The sequence below is a fragment of the Palaemon carinicauda genome, chromosome 31 (genome assembly GCF_036898095.1).
Source record: "Palaemon carinicauda isolate YSFRI2023 chromosome 31, ASM3689809v2, whole genome shotgun sequence".
NCBI classification, from domain to species: Eukaryota; Metazoa; Arthropoda; class Malacostraca; order Decapoda; family Palaemonidae; genus Palaemon; species Palaemon carinicauda.
The window spans coordinates 32,009,815-32,026,827 of NC_090755.1; the positions used below are offsets into that span (position 1 = coordinate 32,009,815).

A 17,013-nucleotide genomic window follows, 5' to 3' on the forward strand; every position below is an offset into this window, starting at 1 on the left:
AACGGTGTCCTGCGACATGGGTATGGGCCAACCATGTTAACGTAAATTTTGGCAAAACAATGCTGAGGCTGATGAAATAAGACCAAACTCGAATGTTTGTATCAAAGCACTTATAAGGTTTGGACATGAAATACCGGCACACACCCAATCATTGGCATCTTTAGTAATGCCAAGCAATGTAAACTTCGACTTCAGTAGCTGTCCAGTAGATCAACGCAAGGGTGAGGCCATGGAGCAATTGAAACACCGGTTAACACATGGAGGTAGGTATCCTTGGATGTGGCCTACCAGTACTGACTTCACAGGGAAAAGTTGCGTTGGAGTCACCGAGGTCAATAATGAATATGTATAACTTTATTTTGCTATTGACATATCTCCTGTACCTCCTTCAAGAGAAAAAAATCCCATTGATGGTATCTGGTAACACAGATTTATAAACATTTAAGCGAGAAAGCATGATATCTGACTAGCATTTTAAAAGCTGCATAGAGAGGAAAAATACAATCACTGTCATTTTAGTCACATCTCTCACCTTTATTCTTATGAATATAAATTTACTTACGGTCTCTCCATTATTTCGATATTTGCCCTCCCTTCCATAGGACGAAAACAATCTGGTGCAGAAGCTTTTTCAGAAGGAGTCCCAGTGCTTGAAAATTTTGCCAGAAATACTATCAGGACCAAACCTTTTACCTTCTGAAATATTTTTTATTTCACTCATAACTTTAAGGAATTGTGGAAACTTATCTCATGACCTAGATAAATAAGGGAAAGTCAGGTAAAGCATCAATAACCGACTCATCAATGGTATTATAATGATTCAGTAAATCAAGAAAATGCTCAGATCAGTGGATGAGAATTCTGGTTCATTCTTTGACAATGGTTTGGCCATCAAGTGTGCTGAACGTAGAGATTTGATAAAATTACAAAAGCAATACATGTTTTGATAATCAAAGGCTTGGCTTCATAGTCCTTTCAGCTCACCAGCCATTTTCAAGCATATATAGTATATTTGAAATCTTATCTGGAGCACAGATCCTGCTATTTTGGGCCTGTTCAAATAAGTAATGGTTAGCAAAATACACATTCACTTTTCATTTTTGTTCATATACTTGAGTTCTCATTGAGGCATTTTGCATAAGGCTGCTTGCTTAGCTCATTTTGCAATGAGTTATTATTTTCTTATTTTTGCAAAGTAATTTGCAATGCTAGAGCGTCCTATATCACCCTATATACTTTTGTTTATGTTATAAGTTTGTTTAATCAGTACTAAAGTTGATCGTACTTTACTGTATATGCGCGTGCATTTCTTCGCAAAAGAGCGAGTCTTCTTATGGAAATCATAAGATATTCACAATTCAGTATCTTGACGAAACCCTTTTTATGCTTCGTCTCTTTTGACGTTTTTGTTTATTCCCAGAGGAGAAAACTCTTTGATCTTGTGCGCCATTATCGCTATCTGTTTGTCACTTATGATTAGTTCCGGCTGAAAGTCTGAGGTCCAATATTCGATTCTTGTGGTTGCGCAACTTGATGGACCGCTTTCTTCATGTGGATATGTTTACTTGTATTCATATGGTATCATTAAATTTACCCATTTCACAGACACTTTTAAGAGGTGTTTAAAAGAATGTATAGACCCCTTATCGTATTTGAGGAGAATATTTTAAATAGTATTTTAGGTTATTATTTTCAATTTTGATTTCAAAATCGAATATCAAATAAATTAAGAGAACAGTAAATACCCCTTACGTGAGGTAATGCCATCAGGCTGCCTCAGGTGGTGTACTGTAGGCATTCCTCAGTACCCAGCTGCGTCCAATTTTTAGTCATCGTCTCTACCTAGGTTTAATTTCTTGCTGTTCAACCTCGCAACTTCACTTACTGCAACTTCACTATTTTCTTTCTCTTGCACGTTATTTATGAAGGGCCTTTCTGGCCACAGTGGCAGGTTTTTGAATCGAATTAATTGACAGAAAGCATAATTTATTGAAAGATAAATACAGTGAAAATGCTTTTTCAAAATTGTTGGAATTTAAAAATTACCCCCCCCCCCCTCTCTCTCTCTCTCTCTCTCTCTCTCTCTCTCTCTCTCTCTCTCTCTCTCTCTCTCTCTCTCTCTCTCTCAATGACATGTTTATCTCCCTGATGGTGAAATGGTACCATTGTGTAGCCAATTTAATTACTTTCTATCTCTCGCGTCTGATAAAATTTAACCACTCGAAGAAATTACTAAAGAATCCACACTAATTTCCTGGTTCTCAGATGAAATGAATTACTAACCCAATTTCATTACGGATTGAGCGTTAACAATTTTCATGACGTGTGAAAGTATTCCAAATTACTCAGGTGTGAGTTTGGTCCTTTTGAACGTGAGATTACAAGTATAGAAACAATGTCATTTACATATGTGCAAATGGCTGAAGCGTTAACAAATATTGATGTTTGTCCCTACATACATTATGAAAAAATACTATCTTACTTTTTTAAAATTTTTGTTCTTTGTTACAATAATTTAATTAAGTTATTTAAAGATCTCAAATAACCCCGAAAAGATTTTCTGAGGTACTTAAAGAAACTAAGGGATAAAGAGAGAGAGAGAGAGAGAGAGAGAGAGAGAGAGAGAGAGAGAGAGAGAGAGAGAGATCCACGCTAATATCATGACCGTAAGTAAACGTCAGATTCATGTTAAGTCACGAATGACGGCTAGGTACATCACATCATGCAAGATGTTAGTCCGATTTTTCTAGATTTTTATAATATTTTTTATCTGTAGATCACGTGTCCCCAGATTCAAACTGACACCAGCAATTACATCTAATCTTCCTTTGAAACTGGGTCAAGTTCGTTCTATAAAGGACAATTGGGACGGGGTAAGGTAAAAAAAGGTCGGATAACTCGGGTACCCATAACATGAAAATTTTGCTTTCTCTCTCTCTCTCTCTCTCTCTCTCTCTCTCTCTCTCTCTCTCTCTCTCTCTCTCTCTCTCATATTGGTATAGAAATTAGCTTTTTTAGATTTTGGCCATATAAATGTTACCGAATTCTGAACAAAACATGAATAATGTCGCTGATAATAATAATAATAATGATAATAATAATAATAATAATAATAATAATAATAATAATAATAATAATAATAAAAACAACAACGATGATAATGATGATGATGATGATGATAATAATAATGATGATAATAGAATTGGGCTCTCTCTCAGTATGGTCTTGGGACAGAGGGACGGGTAGAGGGCTATTGGGGAATAGAGGGGTTTCACATTCGCGAATTTCGTGTGCTGCAGCGTTCGTAATTCAAGATTTCAATCGTGTAATTCGTGTTATCATGCAATTGGAAACTTGACATTATCTCTGGTCGATTCACGGGGTCGTTTTTAACGTTTTCACTCTTTTGAGGCTGTGACAGGGTCTTTTTTTGTGCAAGGACACGGAACCTGTTTATCGGATGTTTTTTTTTTTTGTGTGCCATTGGACCTTTCTGCCATGTTTTTTTTTTTTTTTTTCATGATTTTTAGAAAGTAGTTTGTATTCCCAGTTTGGTTCACAGCATTTAATGAGGATTCTTACTAGTCATTTTAATTATAGGGTAAATACAAGTTTGTCTCTTACTTTTTATGTATGTCAGTACCCTTTATCTGATTATATATGGATGTACTTTTATATATATATATATATATATATATATATATATATATATATATATATATATATATATATATATGTCAGTACTCTTTGTCTGATTATATATGGTTGCGCCTTTTTATCTATATCAGTACCCTTTGTCTGACTATATGGGGTTGTACCTTTTTATATATGTCAATACCATTTGTCTGATTTTATGGGGATATACATTTCTATGCATGTCAGTACCCTTTGTCTGATTATATGCGGTTGTACCTTTTCTATGTATGTCAGTTCCTTTTGTCTGATTATATGTGATTTTACCTTTTCATGTATGTCAGTATACTTAGTCTGATTATATATGGTTGTATCTTTTTATGTATGTTAGTAGCCTTTGTGTGATTGTATGTGGTTGTACCTTTTATATGGATGTCTGTTCCCTATGTCTGATTATATGTGGTTGTACCATTTCTATATATGTGAGTAGACTCAGTTCCTTTTGTCTGATTATATTTGGCTGCATCTTTTCTATGTATGTCAGTACCCTTTGTCGGATTATATGTATTTGTTCTTTTATGTATGCCAGTACCCTTTTCCTGATTATATGTGGTTTTACCTATTTGATGTGTCAATACCAATTTTTCTGATTATATATGGTGGACCTTCTTTTGTATGTCACTACCCTTTGTCTGATTATATGTGGTTTTACCTTTTTTTCTGTATATCAGTAGCCTTTTCGTGATTATATGAGGTTGTATCTTTTTTATGTATGTCAGTAACCTTGGTCTAATTATATGTGGTTTCATATTTTTATGTATGTCATTACACTTTGTGGGATTATATGTAGTTGTACCTTTTTATGTATGTTGGTAGCCTTTGTCTGATTATATGTGGTCGTACCTTTTTATATATATCAGAACCATTTTCTGATTATATATGGTTGCACCTTTTTATGTATGTCAGTAGCCTATGTCTGATTATATATTTTTATATCTTTTGTGTGGATGTCTGTACCCTTTGCCTGATTATATGTGATTGTACCATATTTATGAATTTCAGTACGGTTTGTCTGATTATATGTGGTCTTACCTTTTTATGTATGTCAGTAACCTTTGTTTGATTATATGTGGTTGTATCTTTTTCATGTATGTCAGTACCCTTTGTCTGATTATATGTGGTTGAAAAGTTTTATATATGTCAGTACCCTTTGTCTGACTATATGTTGTTTTACTATTTTATATATGTCAGTATCCTCTGTCTGATTATTTATGGTTGTATTTTTTTCATGTCTGTATGTATCTTTTGGCTGAATACATGTTGTTGTACCATTTTTATGTATGTCAGTACCCTCCGTCTGGTTGTATGTGCTAGTGTCTCTTTATGTATGTCAGTACCATTTGTCTGATTATATGCGGGTGTACCTTTTCTATGTATGCCTGTACCCTTTGTATGATTATCTGTGGTGGTACCTTTTTCGTATGTCAGTACCCTTTTTTTATTATACAGTATGTGGTTGTATCTCTTTATACATGTCAGTATCCTTTTTCTGATTATATGTAGTTGTACTTTTTATATTCGAGTATCCTCTGTCTAAAATATGGTTGTACCTTTTTATGCATGTCAGTACCCTTTGTTTAATTATACGTTGTTGTACCTTTTATATGTCTGTTAGTACGTTTTGTCTGATTATATGTGGTTGTACCTTTTTGTGTATGTCAATGCGATTTTTTTTATTATATGCTGTTATATCATTTATATGTATGTCAGCACCCTTTGTTTGATTATATATGGTTCTACCTTTTTTTTTTTTTAATCTATGTCAGTACCTTTTGTCTTATTATATATGGTTTTACCTTTTTGTGTATTTCTGTACCCTTTGTGTGATTGTATACGGTTGTATCTTTTTCATGTATGTCTCTCCACTTTTTATGATTATATGTAGTTGTACTTTTTATGTATGTCGGTACCCTTTGTCTGATTGTATCTAGTTTTACCTTTTTTATGTATGTCTGTACCCTTTTGTGTGATTATATATGGTTGTATTTTTATATATAAATCTGTCCCCTTTGTCTTTTTATATGTAGTTGTACCTTTTTATGTATGTCAGTACCCTTTGTCTGATTATATGTAGTTGTATCTTTTATATATGGTAGTACCCTTTGTCTGATTATATGTGGTTGTACCTTTTTATGTATGGCAGTACCCTTTGTCTGATTGTATGTGCTTAGACCTTTTATAAGTACGTCAGTACCCTGTGTCTGATTATATGTTGTCGTACTTTATATATATATATATATATATGTGTGTGTATATATGTATGTATATATATATATATATATATATATATATATATATATATATATATATATATATCAGTACCCTTTGTCTGATTATATGTCGTTATACCTTTTATATGTATGTCAGTATCCTTTGTCTGATTATATGTGGTTTTACCTTTTATATATATATATATATATATATATATATATATATATATATATATATATATATATATATATATATATATATATATATATATATATATATATATATATATATAATGTATGTAGGTATATATATGTGTATATATATATATTTATATATATACAGTATATATATATATATATATATATATATATATATATATATATTTATATATATATATATATATATATATATATATATATATATATATATATATATATATATATATATATATCAGTACCCTTGGTCTGATTATATGTTTTTATACCTTTCCCCGGAAACTTTTTGTGTTATGTTCTATTTTCCTAAAACCATTTTCCCCTCTATTTTTCTTACTAATTGTCGTCATGTGTTTGTATTATTCTATGCTATTTTTTTGCTTTCTCTAATTCGGAAAGAGATTAATTTTGACTTAAATTAATTCGATCATTTTTTGTTTTACTTATATATGAAAATTATCTAATTTCAGTTATATATTTGACATTCTGTGTATCAAGTTGTTTATTTTTTCTTTGATTTACTCCAGTTTTCTAGAATATTTTTTCATGGTTGTACCTTTTATGATTCTCTTCCTGTAATGTTTGGAACTGGTTTCATTGCTCCTTTGTGTTTGTATGACACCTAATTTAATTTTCTTCATGTTGGCCTTTTTTTTTTTACTGTTCGATGCTTTTTGCTATTTACTTGCCATCCATTTATGATATCTACCGTTTATGTTTGTATGACCTTATTTTGTGTACTCAGGGTATTATTACTTTGCCAGTATATCTTTCAACGAATTGAATTCGCAAAAATAAATTCTATTTTAAAATTGATTAGTTTTTTTTATGTATCTTTTGTATTCCTAAGGTAAACTTTGGTGAAAGCAACATACATATATACAGGCTTCTTATCTTTATTGAAAATATTTTGGAATTAAATAAAAAAAAAAAAAATATACTAGATAAATATGAACGTATGAAATGAAGTTTTATTGGCCTTCACATTCTATCACGTCCATTATGACAGTTAATGATAAATGATATTTGAAATGAGAATATCTTAGCATTAGTTTTATCCGCCTTATCATTGTATGAATTCTCGCCAATGGTCACCAAAATGGCAAAGGATTCCAATTAGGACAAAAATCTCTAGTAGTTTTAGGTCTCAAGCTTCAATTTAGTTTCGATGTTCTGACTGGGTTTTATTTACTAGTTTGTGTATCTATAATTCTATTTTGTTACTGCTGTGGGATTGTATTAAAATACTATTTTCCTAGTTATTTTTTAAATCGTTTTCTGTAAGTAGTTTGTAACTTATTTTATCAATACTTCTGATAATAGAATGTTTTTTTATTTAATTATTTTCCAGGATGAGGATGGGCCAGGACCTGGGAGAAGAGGAGGAGGATACGGGAGGGGAGGCTCGTCAAATCCGCCGTATTGCCAACATATCCTAAAAATAGAAATACTCAATAAACGTCCCGTAGAGGTTCGCTTCTGAGAATAGACTTGTTTTTCTTTTGTTAATCTTCTGCGTTATCCTTCAACGGTATAATTACAAAGTGTTTAATTCGTTATGGCTACTTACGAGGACCACGGAAGTTTGCCATATACCCCCAATGCTGTTGTGCAGACGCCAGATGTAGGGGAGCTTGATTCCTACGCTCGTGCTTCTTCTAATCTCTCTGCCAGTCAGAGCAAGGACTCACTCCAAAGTATGCAGTTGCTCCATTCCAGGCAGTCATCGGCAGCTATCAAGGCTGATGGTTCGCGGAACTCAAATCTTAGCAAAACGCCCTCCAGCGCCGTCAGGAATCGTCTATCCAAATACGCCATGACGCCGTCAGTGGGTGAAAACTCCAGCGACGACACCGCCAGGAAACCCAAAGGCTCATCTGCAAATGGTCGTCAGGTGCAAGAGGAGTTGAAGTTACCCAGTGACAAGACCGACTTTATCATCAGCCTGAAAAAGGAGCTGAAGAAACATCACACCATTCCAGTCACTTTTAACAAGCTGGGTCTCTTCGAAGAGTTCTACAAACTACTGAGCGACGACGTTTGGGAAATCCGCAATGAGTGCACCTTACTTATCCACGACCTTTTGCCTTATCTCAAGAATGACCTCGACTCCTGTTTGACCATCGTGCTTCCTCACATCATCCCTAACTTAGGCAGTAGTCGAGCGGCCATTCTTCAGAATTCCAGCGTCCAGCTGCTCAAGACCTTCGCTCTCATAACCAAAGACAAACAAAGTCTCGTGGACGATTTGATTTCTTGTGGCGTTCAGAGCAAGAGTAACAGCGTTAGCAAAGGTACCATCGAGAATTTGCCCAATATACTTAATGACAATTTTTCCGATGAAGACCTCTCTTATCTGTCGGAGTGCCTCTTTAGGAAACTTCACGATGCTGACCTAAGCCCTTCTATTCTAGTTTCATTGAAGCAGTTGCAGTACCTCGTTGGTCAGGAGGAGTTTGAGCGGTACGTGAACCGTTTGACGCCTCGTTCGAGGCATAGCGTTGACTGTCTGTTTGAAAAGGCTGGTCTTAGTTCTGTTACAAATGGAGCAGTTGCGCCGGAGGAAGAAGGCGTGGATGCTGATGATGAAAATGAAGATGATGATACTGAAATTAGTCAGGACGACATAGGTGAAGAAGAGGCTGAAAAAGAACAGAACCTAAATGATGAAAAGGAGGATGGAGTTAGCATTGAAAATCAAGTAGAGGGTGAAGAAGAAAAAGATGAACACGATAGTGATGTTGATTGTGACAAGAGTGAAAAATGTACTGACGATGACAAAGAAAAGGCAAATGATGCTGATGTTGAGGATGACGATGACAAAGAAGAGGCAAATGATGCTGATGTTGAGGATGACGATGACAAAGAAGAGGCAAATGATGCTGATGTTGAGGATGACGATGATCAAGATGTCATCGTTAAGGAGCAGGAAGAGCCAAAAGAACCGGACAAAAACGAAAAAGTTATTCAAAGGCAGGACAGTCAGGCATGGATTGAGTTTGGGGTCGTAGATGGAGCCATTATGGAGATGATAAGGAATGAGGTAAGTTGTTTACATCGACAGTAGTTCTTACTTTATTTATTTGTTTATAGCGCTTGCTTTGTAAGATTACTAATTAGTTTTGTTATTAGTATGGATATATGTAGACCTCTGCCTTGTTGTTTGTAAAAGAGTGATTAGTCTAATTAACTCATTACTTAAACCCAGGAAACGGTATTGTTACATATTGTAAAATTGGCTCTGCTGACCATTCCTAGAGGCATGTGACATGTTTCCTATATTTTAAGTGAAAGGAGAGGGGTTTAAGATCTCTCTTCAGCGGCAGTGGTAATGGGAAGATCATTTTGTATGTCATACAGTCTTAGAAACATATCCTACACACAAATATTGTATATATATACATGTGTGTGTTACAGAAATTAGTGCCCAGACCCCATCTCCTCTCAAAGCCTGGGTGGCTAGGTAATGTCTAAAACAATTTGTAGATCAATAAGCCCCTCAAAAATAATAGCTCGCAAGGATGGTCAGGATTCGGCCACTGTTAAAATCTATAGGATATATGGGTGTAATTCAGTCTTAAACTCTCGAGTCACAGATTGGTAATCAGGTGAGTTTTGACTAGGATACCACAGCTCCCATTTAGCAGACTTTTTTTTTTTGAGTCCGCTATTCTGACTGAGAAGATTACTTTATATGATCCTTCCTGCTGTATTGTGTCATTGCTATCCTTATTTTTTTCACCGATCCATTGAACTGAATTAGAGATAGAAAGCCCATCGTGCATATAGGTGTGTTCTTGTAACAACCACCAGGGTGATGTAGCATCTCATAGGTTTTTTTTTTTTTTTTCTAAATCGGTGATCCTTCCATTGCAAGTTTCAGAGGCCTCGTGTCGATACTATGCGTCCTTCTAATTCTATCAGCTTTTTGTTTTTCTTTTATAATCTAATCCTTTTAGAGCCGGGGATACACTCTCTCTCTCTCTCTCTCTCTCTCTCTCTCTCTCTCTCTCTCTCTCTCTCTCTCTCTCTCTCTCTCTATCTCTCTCTCTCTCTCTCTCAAAATTTGGTCTGCACTTATGAAACTTGTGACTCACAATGGTAGAAGCCAATTGCAATCCTGGTTATAATCGAACTGTTATATAAAGCTCTGGTCTGTAAAAGATTTTAGGTGACCTCTTTATAACATTTATGAGTACCTCTATTCTTGGTTCCTGGGATATATATCTAGATATAGTTGTGTCAGAATTGGCTCTCGATGTTTTGTTCAACAGATTATACAAGAAAGCTATTTTGGTATCCCTATCTGATGCAGGACAGGAATTATCTTTTAGGCGTGTGGGTTATAAGAAAAAGAAGGTAATACCATTCTTATTTGGTATTTCAGTGTATAACTGATGTAAATTTTTATGAGTTAATTTTTTCTTTTGTAAAATATTGGGGTTGAAAAGTGTTTTTTAGGCTACAATGTAGGAGTTTCGTAGCAATATCCTTTCACGATTTTTTTTTTTTTTTTTGGCGCTAAATGGTCTTATCGGCTGTCGTGACTGGACTTTGACCATAAATACCACTAATCCATCCAGTGGTGCACATACAAAAATACGCTCTGGCATTCACTCCCTGTTTTAATTTTCATAAGTCGTATAGGTCTCCAGTTATTCTAAGAACGGGAACCAGTTTTCCTGATGTCATATATTTTCTTGATTTTTCTTTATTCTTTTGTTTCAAAATTCATTTTGCATTTGTTAAATGTTGTTATTCTTGCATTTTCCATATTTTTTCCTAATGTTTAATCCTAGTTTCAGACATGTTTTATTTTTTTCTTATGTTTAATTTTATTTCCAGGCATGTTTTACACTGGGGCACTAGGCTATCCGTCCGCTTGACTACCATTTTGAAAAGCTTTGTTGGGCAAGTGTTAGAATATGTAATTCTATAAAGTCACGATACTTCATGACTGCAAATTGTTAGTATGCTCGATTACCGATGTATATAATGCATTATTGCTCGGCATTGGAATCGTAGAATTATTATTAAAATTCAATATAGTAAAGCCATTTAGTAGCTTCAAGTTTATTGGCATTGGGTGAATATTTGCTGATTTAAAGATATGAGAAATATTCAATCAATAGCGTTTGAGTAGATGTGGCTCCTACGAAGTTCAAGGCTGGAATCACCGGTGAACCAGAGGATGCCTGTGACTGTAGACAAATATGAAACAGTAATAAAAGATGTATAGTGTCGGATGGTGAAATGAAGTGTGTTTTGGTGGGAAAATTTGGGGATAGTAGTTCGAAGGGCAGTTGAAGGACACAGTAGTGTATAGAAATTTAAGAGGATGATTTAAACAGTCAAAGAGGAGACCAGAAGTAAGTTAGTGAGGAGGGAAAATCATGGCGTCACTTTCAGCAAGCACTCTTGGGAGGGAAAGAAATTGGTAGGAAGTAAATGTCAAGATAAATGGATTTCAAATGTACGTAATTTCAGGCCCTGGCCACCCCACTGTATATTCTCTTGCTCAGGAATGAAGAAAAACATGACTACTAAAATTAGGTTACAAATGTAATGATAGTGTGAAAATGGATTCTAAAACAAGAATACAGTTTAGAGATATAGTTGTCTCAGGGCAATGGAGTGACTCTTCAAGAGGTTAGAATGTAGTGAATAAACTAGAAGCAGACCTAAATAATGAAAGAGTGGGGTGAGAACAGAAACGTTGGAAAGTCTGAAAAGGGGAGATGCTGGTTGTATTTTAGATTTTATAATTAAGTGGCTCACCCGGGTGAGGATGGTATATGTAAATAGGGAAAGGTTTCTCAAGACTGTATGCGAGATAATTAAAAGTGATTGAAAGAATGGTTCATGCCCAGCCTTCTCAGTATACGTTTGAATTGTATTGAAATTAAGGTAAATAGAGGAAGTTAAGATATAGATGTCGGTATAATGAAGTCACGGCAATAATTTTTATGTGGAAGGTGGAACGTAACTGCATATAAGATAGAAGAGTGGTTGAATCATTTTTTTTTTTTTTTAGATACTGGTGGTAAATAAGGAGGCTGAGGCTCTGCAAAATAATTGTAAGGGAAGGTGGTTGTTTTAAGGAAGAAAAAGTGTTATTGTGTTAAGTAATTCTGAGATCACATTTTCTTAGGAATTGGCAGGCAAAGGCTGAATGACAGTGAAAGGTAAATAGTTGGAGCAGTAGAGATTAATATTTTTTTTTTGACGCGTATACAGAATTTTTAAAAAGTGAAATATCAAGAGATCTAGAAATATTATGAGCAAACATTGCTATTGGTTAAAATAATCTGGAATTGTTAGCTTGTTCATGCTGTAAATGGTTGGGTGAAAAGAATGGAAAGATAGGAGTGTTTGAGGATATACAGTTGAACACAGGACTCACTGGTACATCTCGCTCTGAAGAGGTGCAACCTATGACACCCTTACTTCGCAGCGAGTAACCAAACAGACTAGTGTAGGAAGATATGGAGGGAGTGGTGGGCCGGGCAAAACACAGAACTCTCCGCACATTAAGGATGGGGCTGGATGCACTTCTTCAGAGCAAAGTATACCAGGAATTCCTATGTCCGACTGTACATAACGGTGTCAAAATCCTTCTAATGAGCGAAATTTAGACGCGAAGGGTCAGCTTAAGTAATTTTTTGCTATTGGGGTTGAGGATGAGGGGCTAACGCAAGGATAAAAGCGTGGGGTCACAAGTTCTGTATATTTCTTTAATTCATCGAAAAAGATTTTGTACAACTTTTTTCACCAATGGAAATGAGTAACCAGGCATTTTGTTTATGATTATTTTTTTTAGAATAATTGAACATATAGGCCCAAGTAGCATTGATTTAAAGCCAGTAATGCAAATGATAGCGTTAAGTGAATAATATATATTTGAGCTTATTCCATCTTAATGTATAGTATATCTTAGATCAATGGAAAATGTGTTAGATAATGTATTATTGTCCAAACATACACGCCATAGCTCTATTATTATTATTATTATTATTATTATTATTATTATTATTATTATTATTATTATTATTAGTTGCTAACCACAACCCTTGTAAGAAAAGCAGCATGCTCTAAGCCCAAGTGCTCCAACAGGGAAAATAACCCAGTGAGGAAAGAAAATAAGGAAAAACTACAAGAGAAGTTTAAGAACAATAAAAACATTAAAATAAATCTTTCATATAAAAACTATAAAAACTTGAAAATAACAAAACGATAAAAAAAAAGGATAAAAACTTCGAAATAACAAGAGGAATAGAAACAAGATAGAATAGTGTGCCCAAGTGTACCCTCAAGCAAGAGATCTCTAACCCAAGACAGTGGAAGACCATGGTTCTGAGACTATGGCACTACCCAAGACTAGAGAACAATGGTTTGATTTTGGAGTGTCCTTCTCCTAAAAGAGCTGCTGACCATAGCTAAAGAGTCTCTTCTACCCTTACCAAGAGGAAAGTAGTCACTAAATAATTACTTTTCTGTAGTTAAGCCCTTGAGTTAAGAAGAATTGTTTGGTAATCTCAGTGTTGTCAAGTGTATGAGATAAGAGGAGAATGTGTAAAGAATAGGCCAGACTATTCTGTGTATGTATCGGCAAACATGAAGTGAGCCGTAACCAGAGAAAGGGATCCATTGTAGTACTGTCTGGCCAGTGAAAGGACTTAATAACTCACAAGCGGTAGTATCTCAACAGGTGGCTGGTGCCTTGGCCAACCTACTCCTTATGATCTACTTCCTACATATAAACCTAAAGATATTCAGCCGATAAGTGTGGTGAGTGGCAGACTCAAGGCAACACTTTAGGGATATAGTGGTTCAGGAGAACTAATCGTGAAACAGTTTACTGAAATTCAAGAAGACTATCCCGATATCATCAGAGTTAAATTACTTGCAGTTTTTGTACTTAGATTCAATAGGCTTGTATAGTCAGGAAGTGGGATGACAGCCTTTTGAAAACAAAATAAGGCCGATGTCAGACATGCTAAATCAATCTCTTCAGCTTAAGCGTTAAGAAGTCAATATGAGAGAGAGAGCCTTACCTTATTGCCTTATCCTTTTCTTTTGTTTGGGTTCCCCCAGGTCCCTCAGTGTGAGGCACCTCGTATATCCACCAGAGAGTTGCTAATGCATCTTCCGGTGTATTTTGCATCTTCCAGTCTTGGATGGTCTGGGATGCATCTTAGGTATTTATCGAGCTTATTCTTAAACACATCTACGCTCACTCCTGATATGTTTCTTAGATGAGCTGGCAGCACATTAAATAGTCGCTGCATTATCGATGCTGGTGCGTAGTGGATTAATGTCCTGTGCGCCTTTCTCAGTTTACCTGGAATATTTTTTGGCACTTAATCTACCTCGGCTTGCTCTTTCTGATATTTTAAGCTCCATGATGTTTTCAGTAATTCCTTCTATTTGCTTCCATGCTTGTATTATCATGTAGCGTTCTCTTCTCCTTTCTAGACTGTATAGTTTTAAAAATTGCAGTCTTTCCCAGTAGTCAAGGTCCTTAACTTCTTCTATTCTAGCAGTATAGGACCTTTGTACACTCTCTATTTGCGCAATATCCTTTTGGTAGTGTGGGTACCATATCACATTGCAATACTCGAGTGTACTACGCACATAAGTTTTGTAAAGCATAATCATGTGTTCAGCTTTTCTTGTTTTAAAGTGTCTGAATAACATTCCCATTTTTGCTTTACATTTAGCCAACAGTGTTGCTATTTGGTCGTTGCATAACATATTCCTATTTAAAATTACACCAAGGTCTTTAATTGCTTCCTTGTTTGTGATTGTCTCATTATTAGGTCCCTTGTATGCATACACCATTCCTTCTCTGTTTCCATAATTTATTTATTCGAATTTATCGGAGTTAAATACCATCCTATTTATTTTGTTTAGATCTCTTTGTAGTGAGTTCCTATCTTCATCACAAGTAATTTCTCTACTTATTCTTGTGTCATCGGCAAAACTTCTCACTACGGAGTTTTCAACATCACAGTCTATGTCTGAGATCATAATAACAAACAGCAGTGCAGCTAATACCGTACCTTGTGGCACACCCGATATTACCTGGGCTTCATCTGATTTCTCGTCATTTGCAACCACTATCTGTTTTCTGTTTTGCAGGAATTCTTTTACCCATTTTCCTATCTTTCCCACAATATTATGCTTTCTCATGTTTTTCTCCAATATGTTATGGTCTACCTTGTCAAAGGCTTTTGCAAAATCTAGATAGATCACATCTGTGTCTTTTTCATTTATCATATTTTTGTATATGTTTTCATAGTGTGCTATCAGTTGGGTCTGTGTACTTTTTCCAGGTACGAAACCGTGTTGACCCATATTAAACAAATTATTTTTGACCAAATGGTTCATTATTTTCTTTTTTATTACCCTCTCATACACTTTCATAATATGTGATGTTAGACTAACAGGTCTATAATTGCTTGCCTCTAGTCTTGATCCACTTTTGAAGATAGGGGTTATATAAGCTAATTTATGTTTAACATATATCTCGCTCATATCTACACTCTGTCTTAGCAGTATTGCAAGCGGCTTTGCGATAGTGTTTGCAGTTTTTTTTAACAAAATCGCTGGAACTCCATCTGGTCCGGCTGCCGATCCATTTTTAATTTCGTTTATAGCCATGACAATATCTGCTTCATTAATATCTATATCCGTTAGATATTCAACATTTTCTTCTCTCATTTCTGTTTCATTATTCTCATTCGCAATTCTTGGCGTGAACTCACTCTTATATTTTTCTGCTAATATGTTGCATATTTCCTTTTTTTCATTCGTTAGCCGTCCTTCAATTTTTAGAGGGCCTATTTCTATTCTCCCTTTATTCATCTTTTTTGCATAGGAGTAAAGTACTTTGGGGTTTCTTTTTATATTTTGAAGTGTCCTTTCTTCTAAGTCCCTTTTTTCATTTTCTTTCGACTGTATAATCTTTTGTTCTGCATTTTCTATCTTACATTTTATTTCCCTCATTTTCCACACATTTTTTTCTTTTGCAAGATTTTTCTTCCACTTTCTAATTTTCTGAAATAAGATCCTTCTGTCTCTTGGTATGCACGTCTTTTGTTTATTGTTTTTTTTTTCGGTACATATTTTTCAACAATTTTCTCCAGTATTTTGTACAGTATGTCCGTATTTACCTGTATATTATCACTTATAAATACATTTTTCCATTCTTTATTCAGTTCTTCATTTATTTCTGACCATTTTATATTCTTACTGTAAAAATTATATTTTCCATATCCTTCCCAAAGTTTTGTGCTTTTATTAATTCTGTGATCACTTGCTTTGGAATGAACTATCAATTCTATGACATTGTGGTCTGAAATTCCCGTGTTATACACTATTATTTCTTCAACATAAGAAATAATAGTGTATAACACGGGAATTTCAGACCACAATGTCATAGAATTGATAGTTCATTCCAAAGCAAGTGATCACAGAATTAATAAAAGCGCAAAACTTTGGGAAGGATATGGAAAAAATAATTTTTACAGTAAGAATATAAAATGGTCAGAAATAAATGAAGAACTGAATAAAGAATGGAAAAATGTATTTATAAGTGATAATATACAGGTAAATACGGACATACTGTACAAAATACTGGAGAAAATTGTTGAAAAATATGTACCGTAAAAAAACAATAAACAGAGAGAGAGAGAGAGAGAGAGAGAGAGAGAGAGAGAGAGAGAGAGAGAGAGAGAGAGAGAGAGAGAGAGAGAGAGAGAGAGTAAATGAGTCGTGTTTATTGCTTGTTTCAATTGCAGTTATATTTATTCATTTTACATAATTGAATTTATGTATACGTCATTATCATCGTCATCAACCGTTACTACTCCACTGCAGAACAGAGACCTCA

The 17,013-nt window shown here is 34.7% G+C and overlaps 1 protein-coding gene across 3 annotated transcripts in view; it reads left to right on the forward strand.

Annotated features, from left to right (window-relative positions):
• LOC137624386 (TOG array regulator of axonemal microtubules protein 1) overlaps positions 1-17,013 on the forward strand; it is a 674,340-nt gene that overhangs the window by 32,804 nt on the left and 624,523 nt on the right. For all 3 annotated transcript variants that reach the window (XM_068355115.1, XM_068355116.1, XM_068355117.1), the window contains exon 2: positions 7,471-9,162. In XM_068355115.1, the coding sequence (XP_068211216.1) occupies positions 7,678-9,162 (1,485 nt within the window). In that variant the 5' untranslated portion in view covers positions 7,471-7,677. The remainder of the gene's footprint in view (positions 1-7,470; positions 9,163-17,013) is intronic.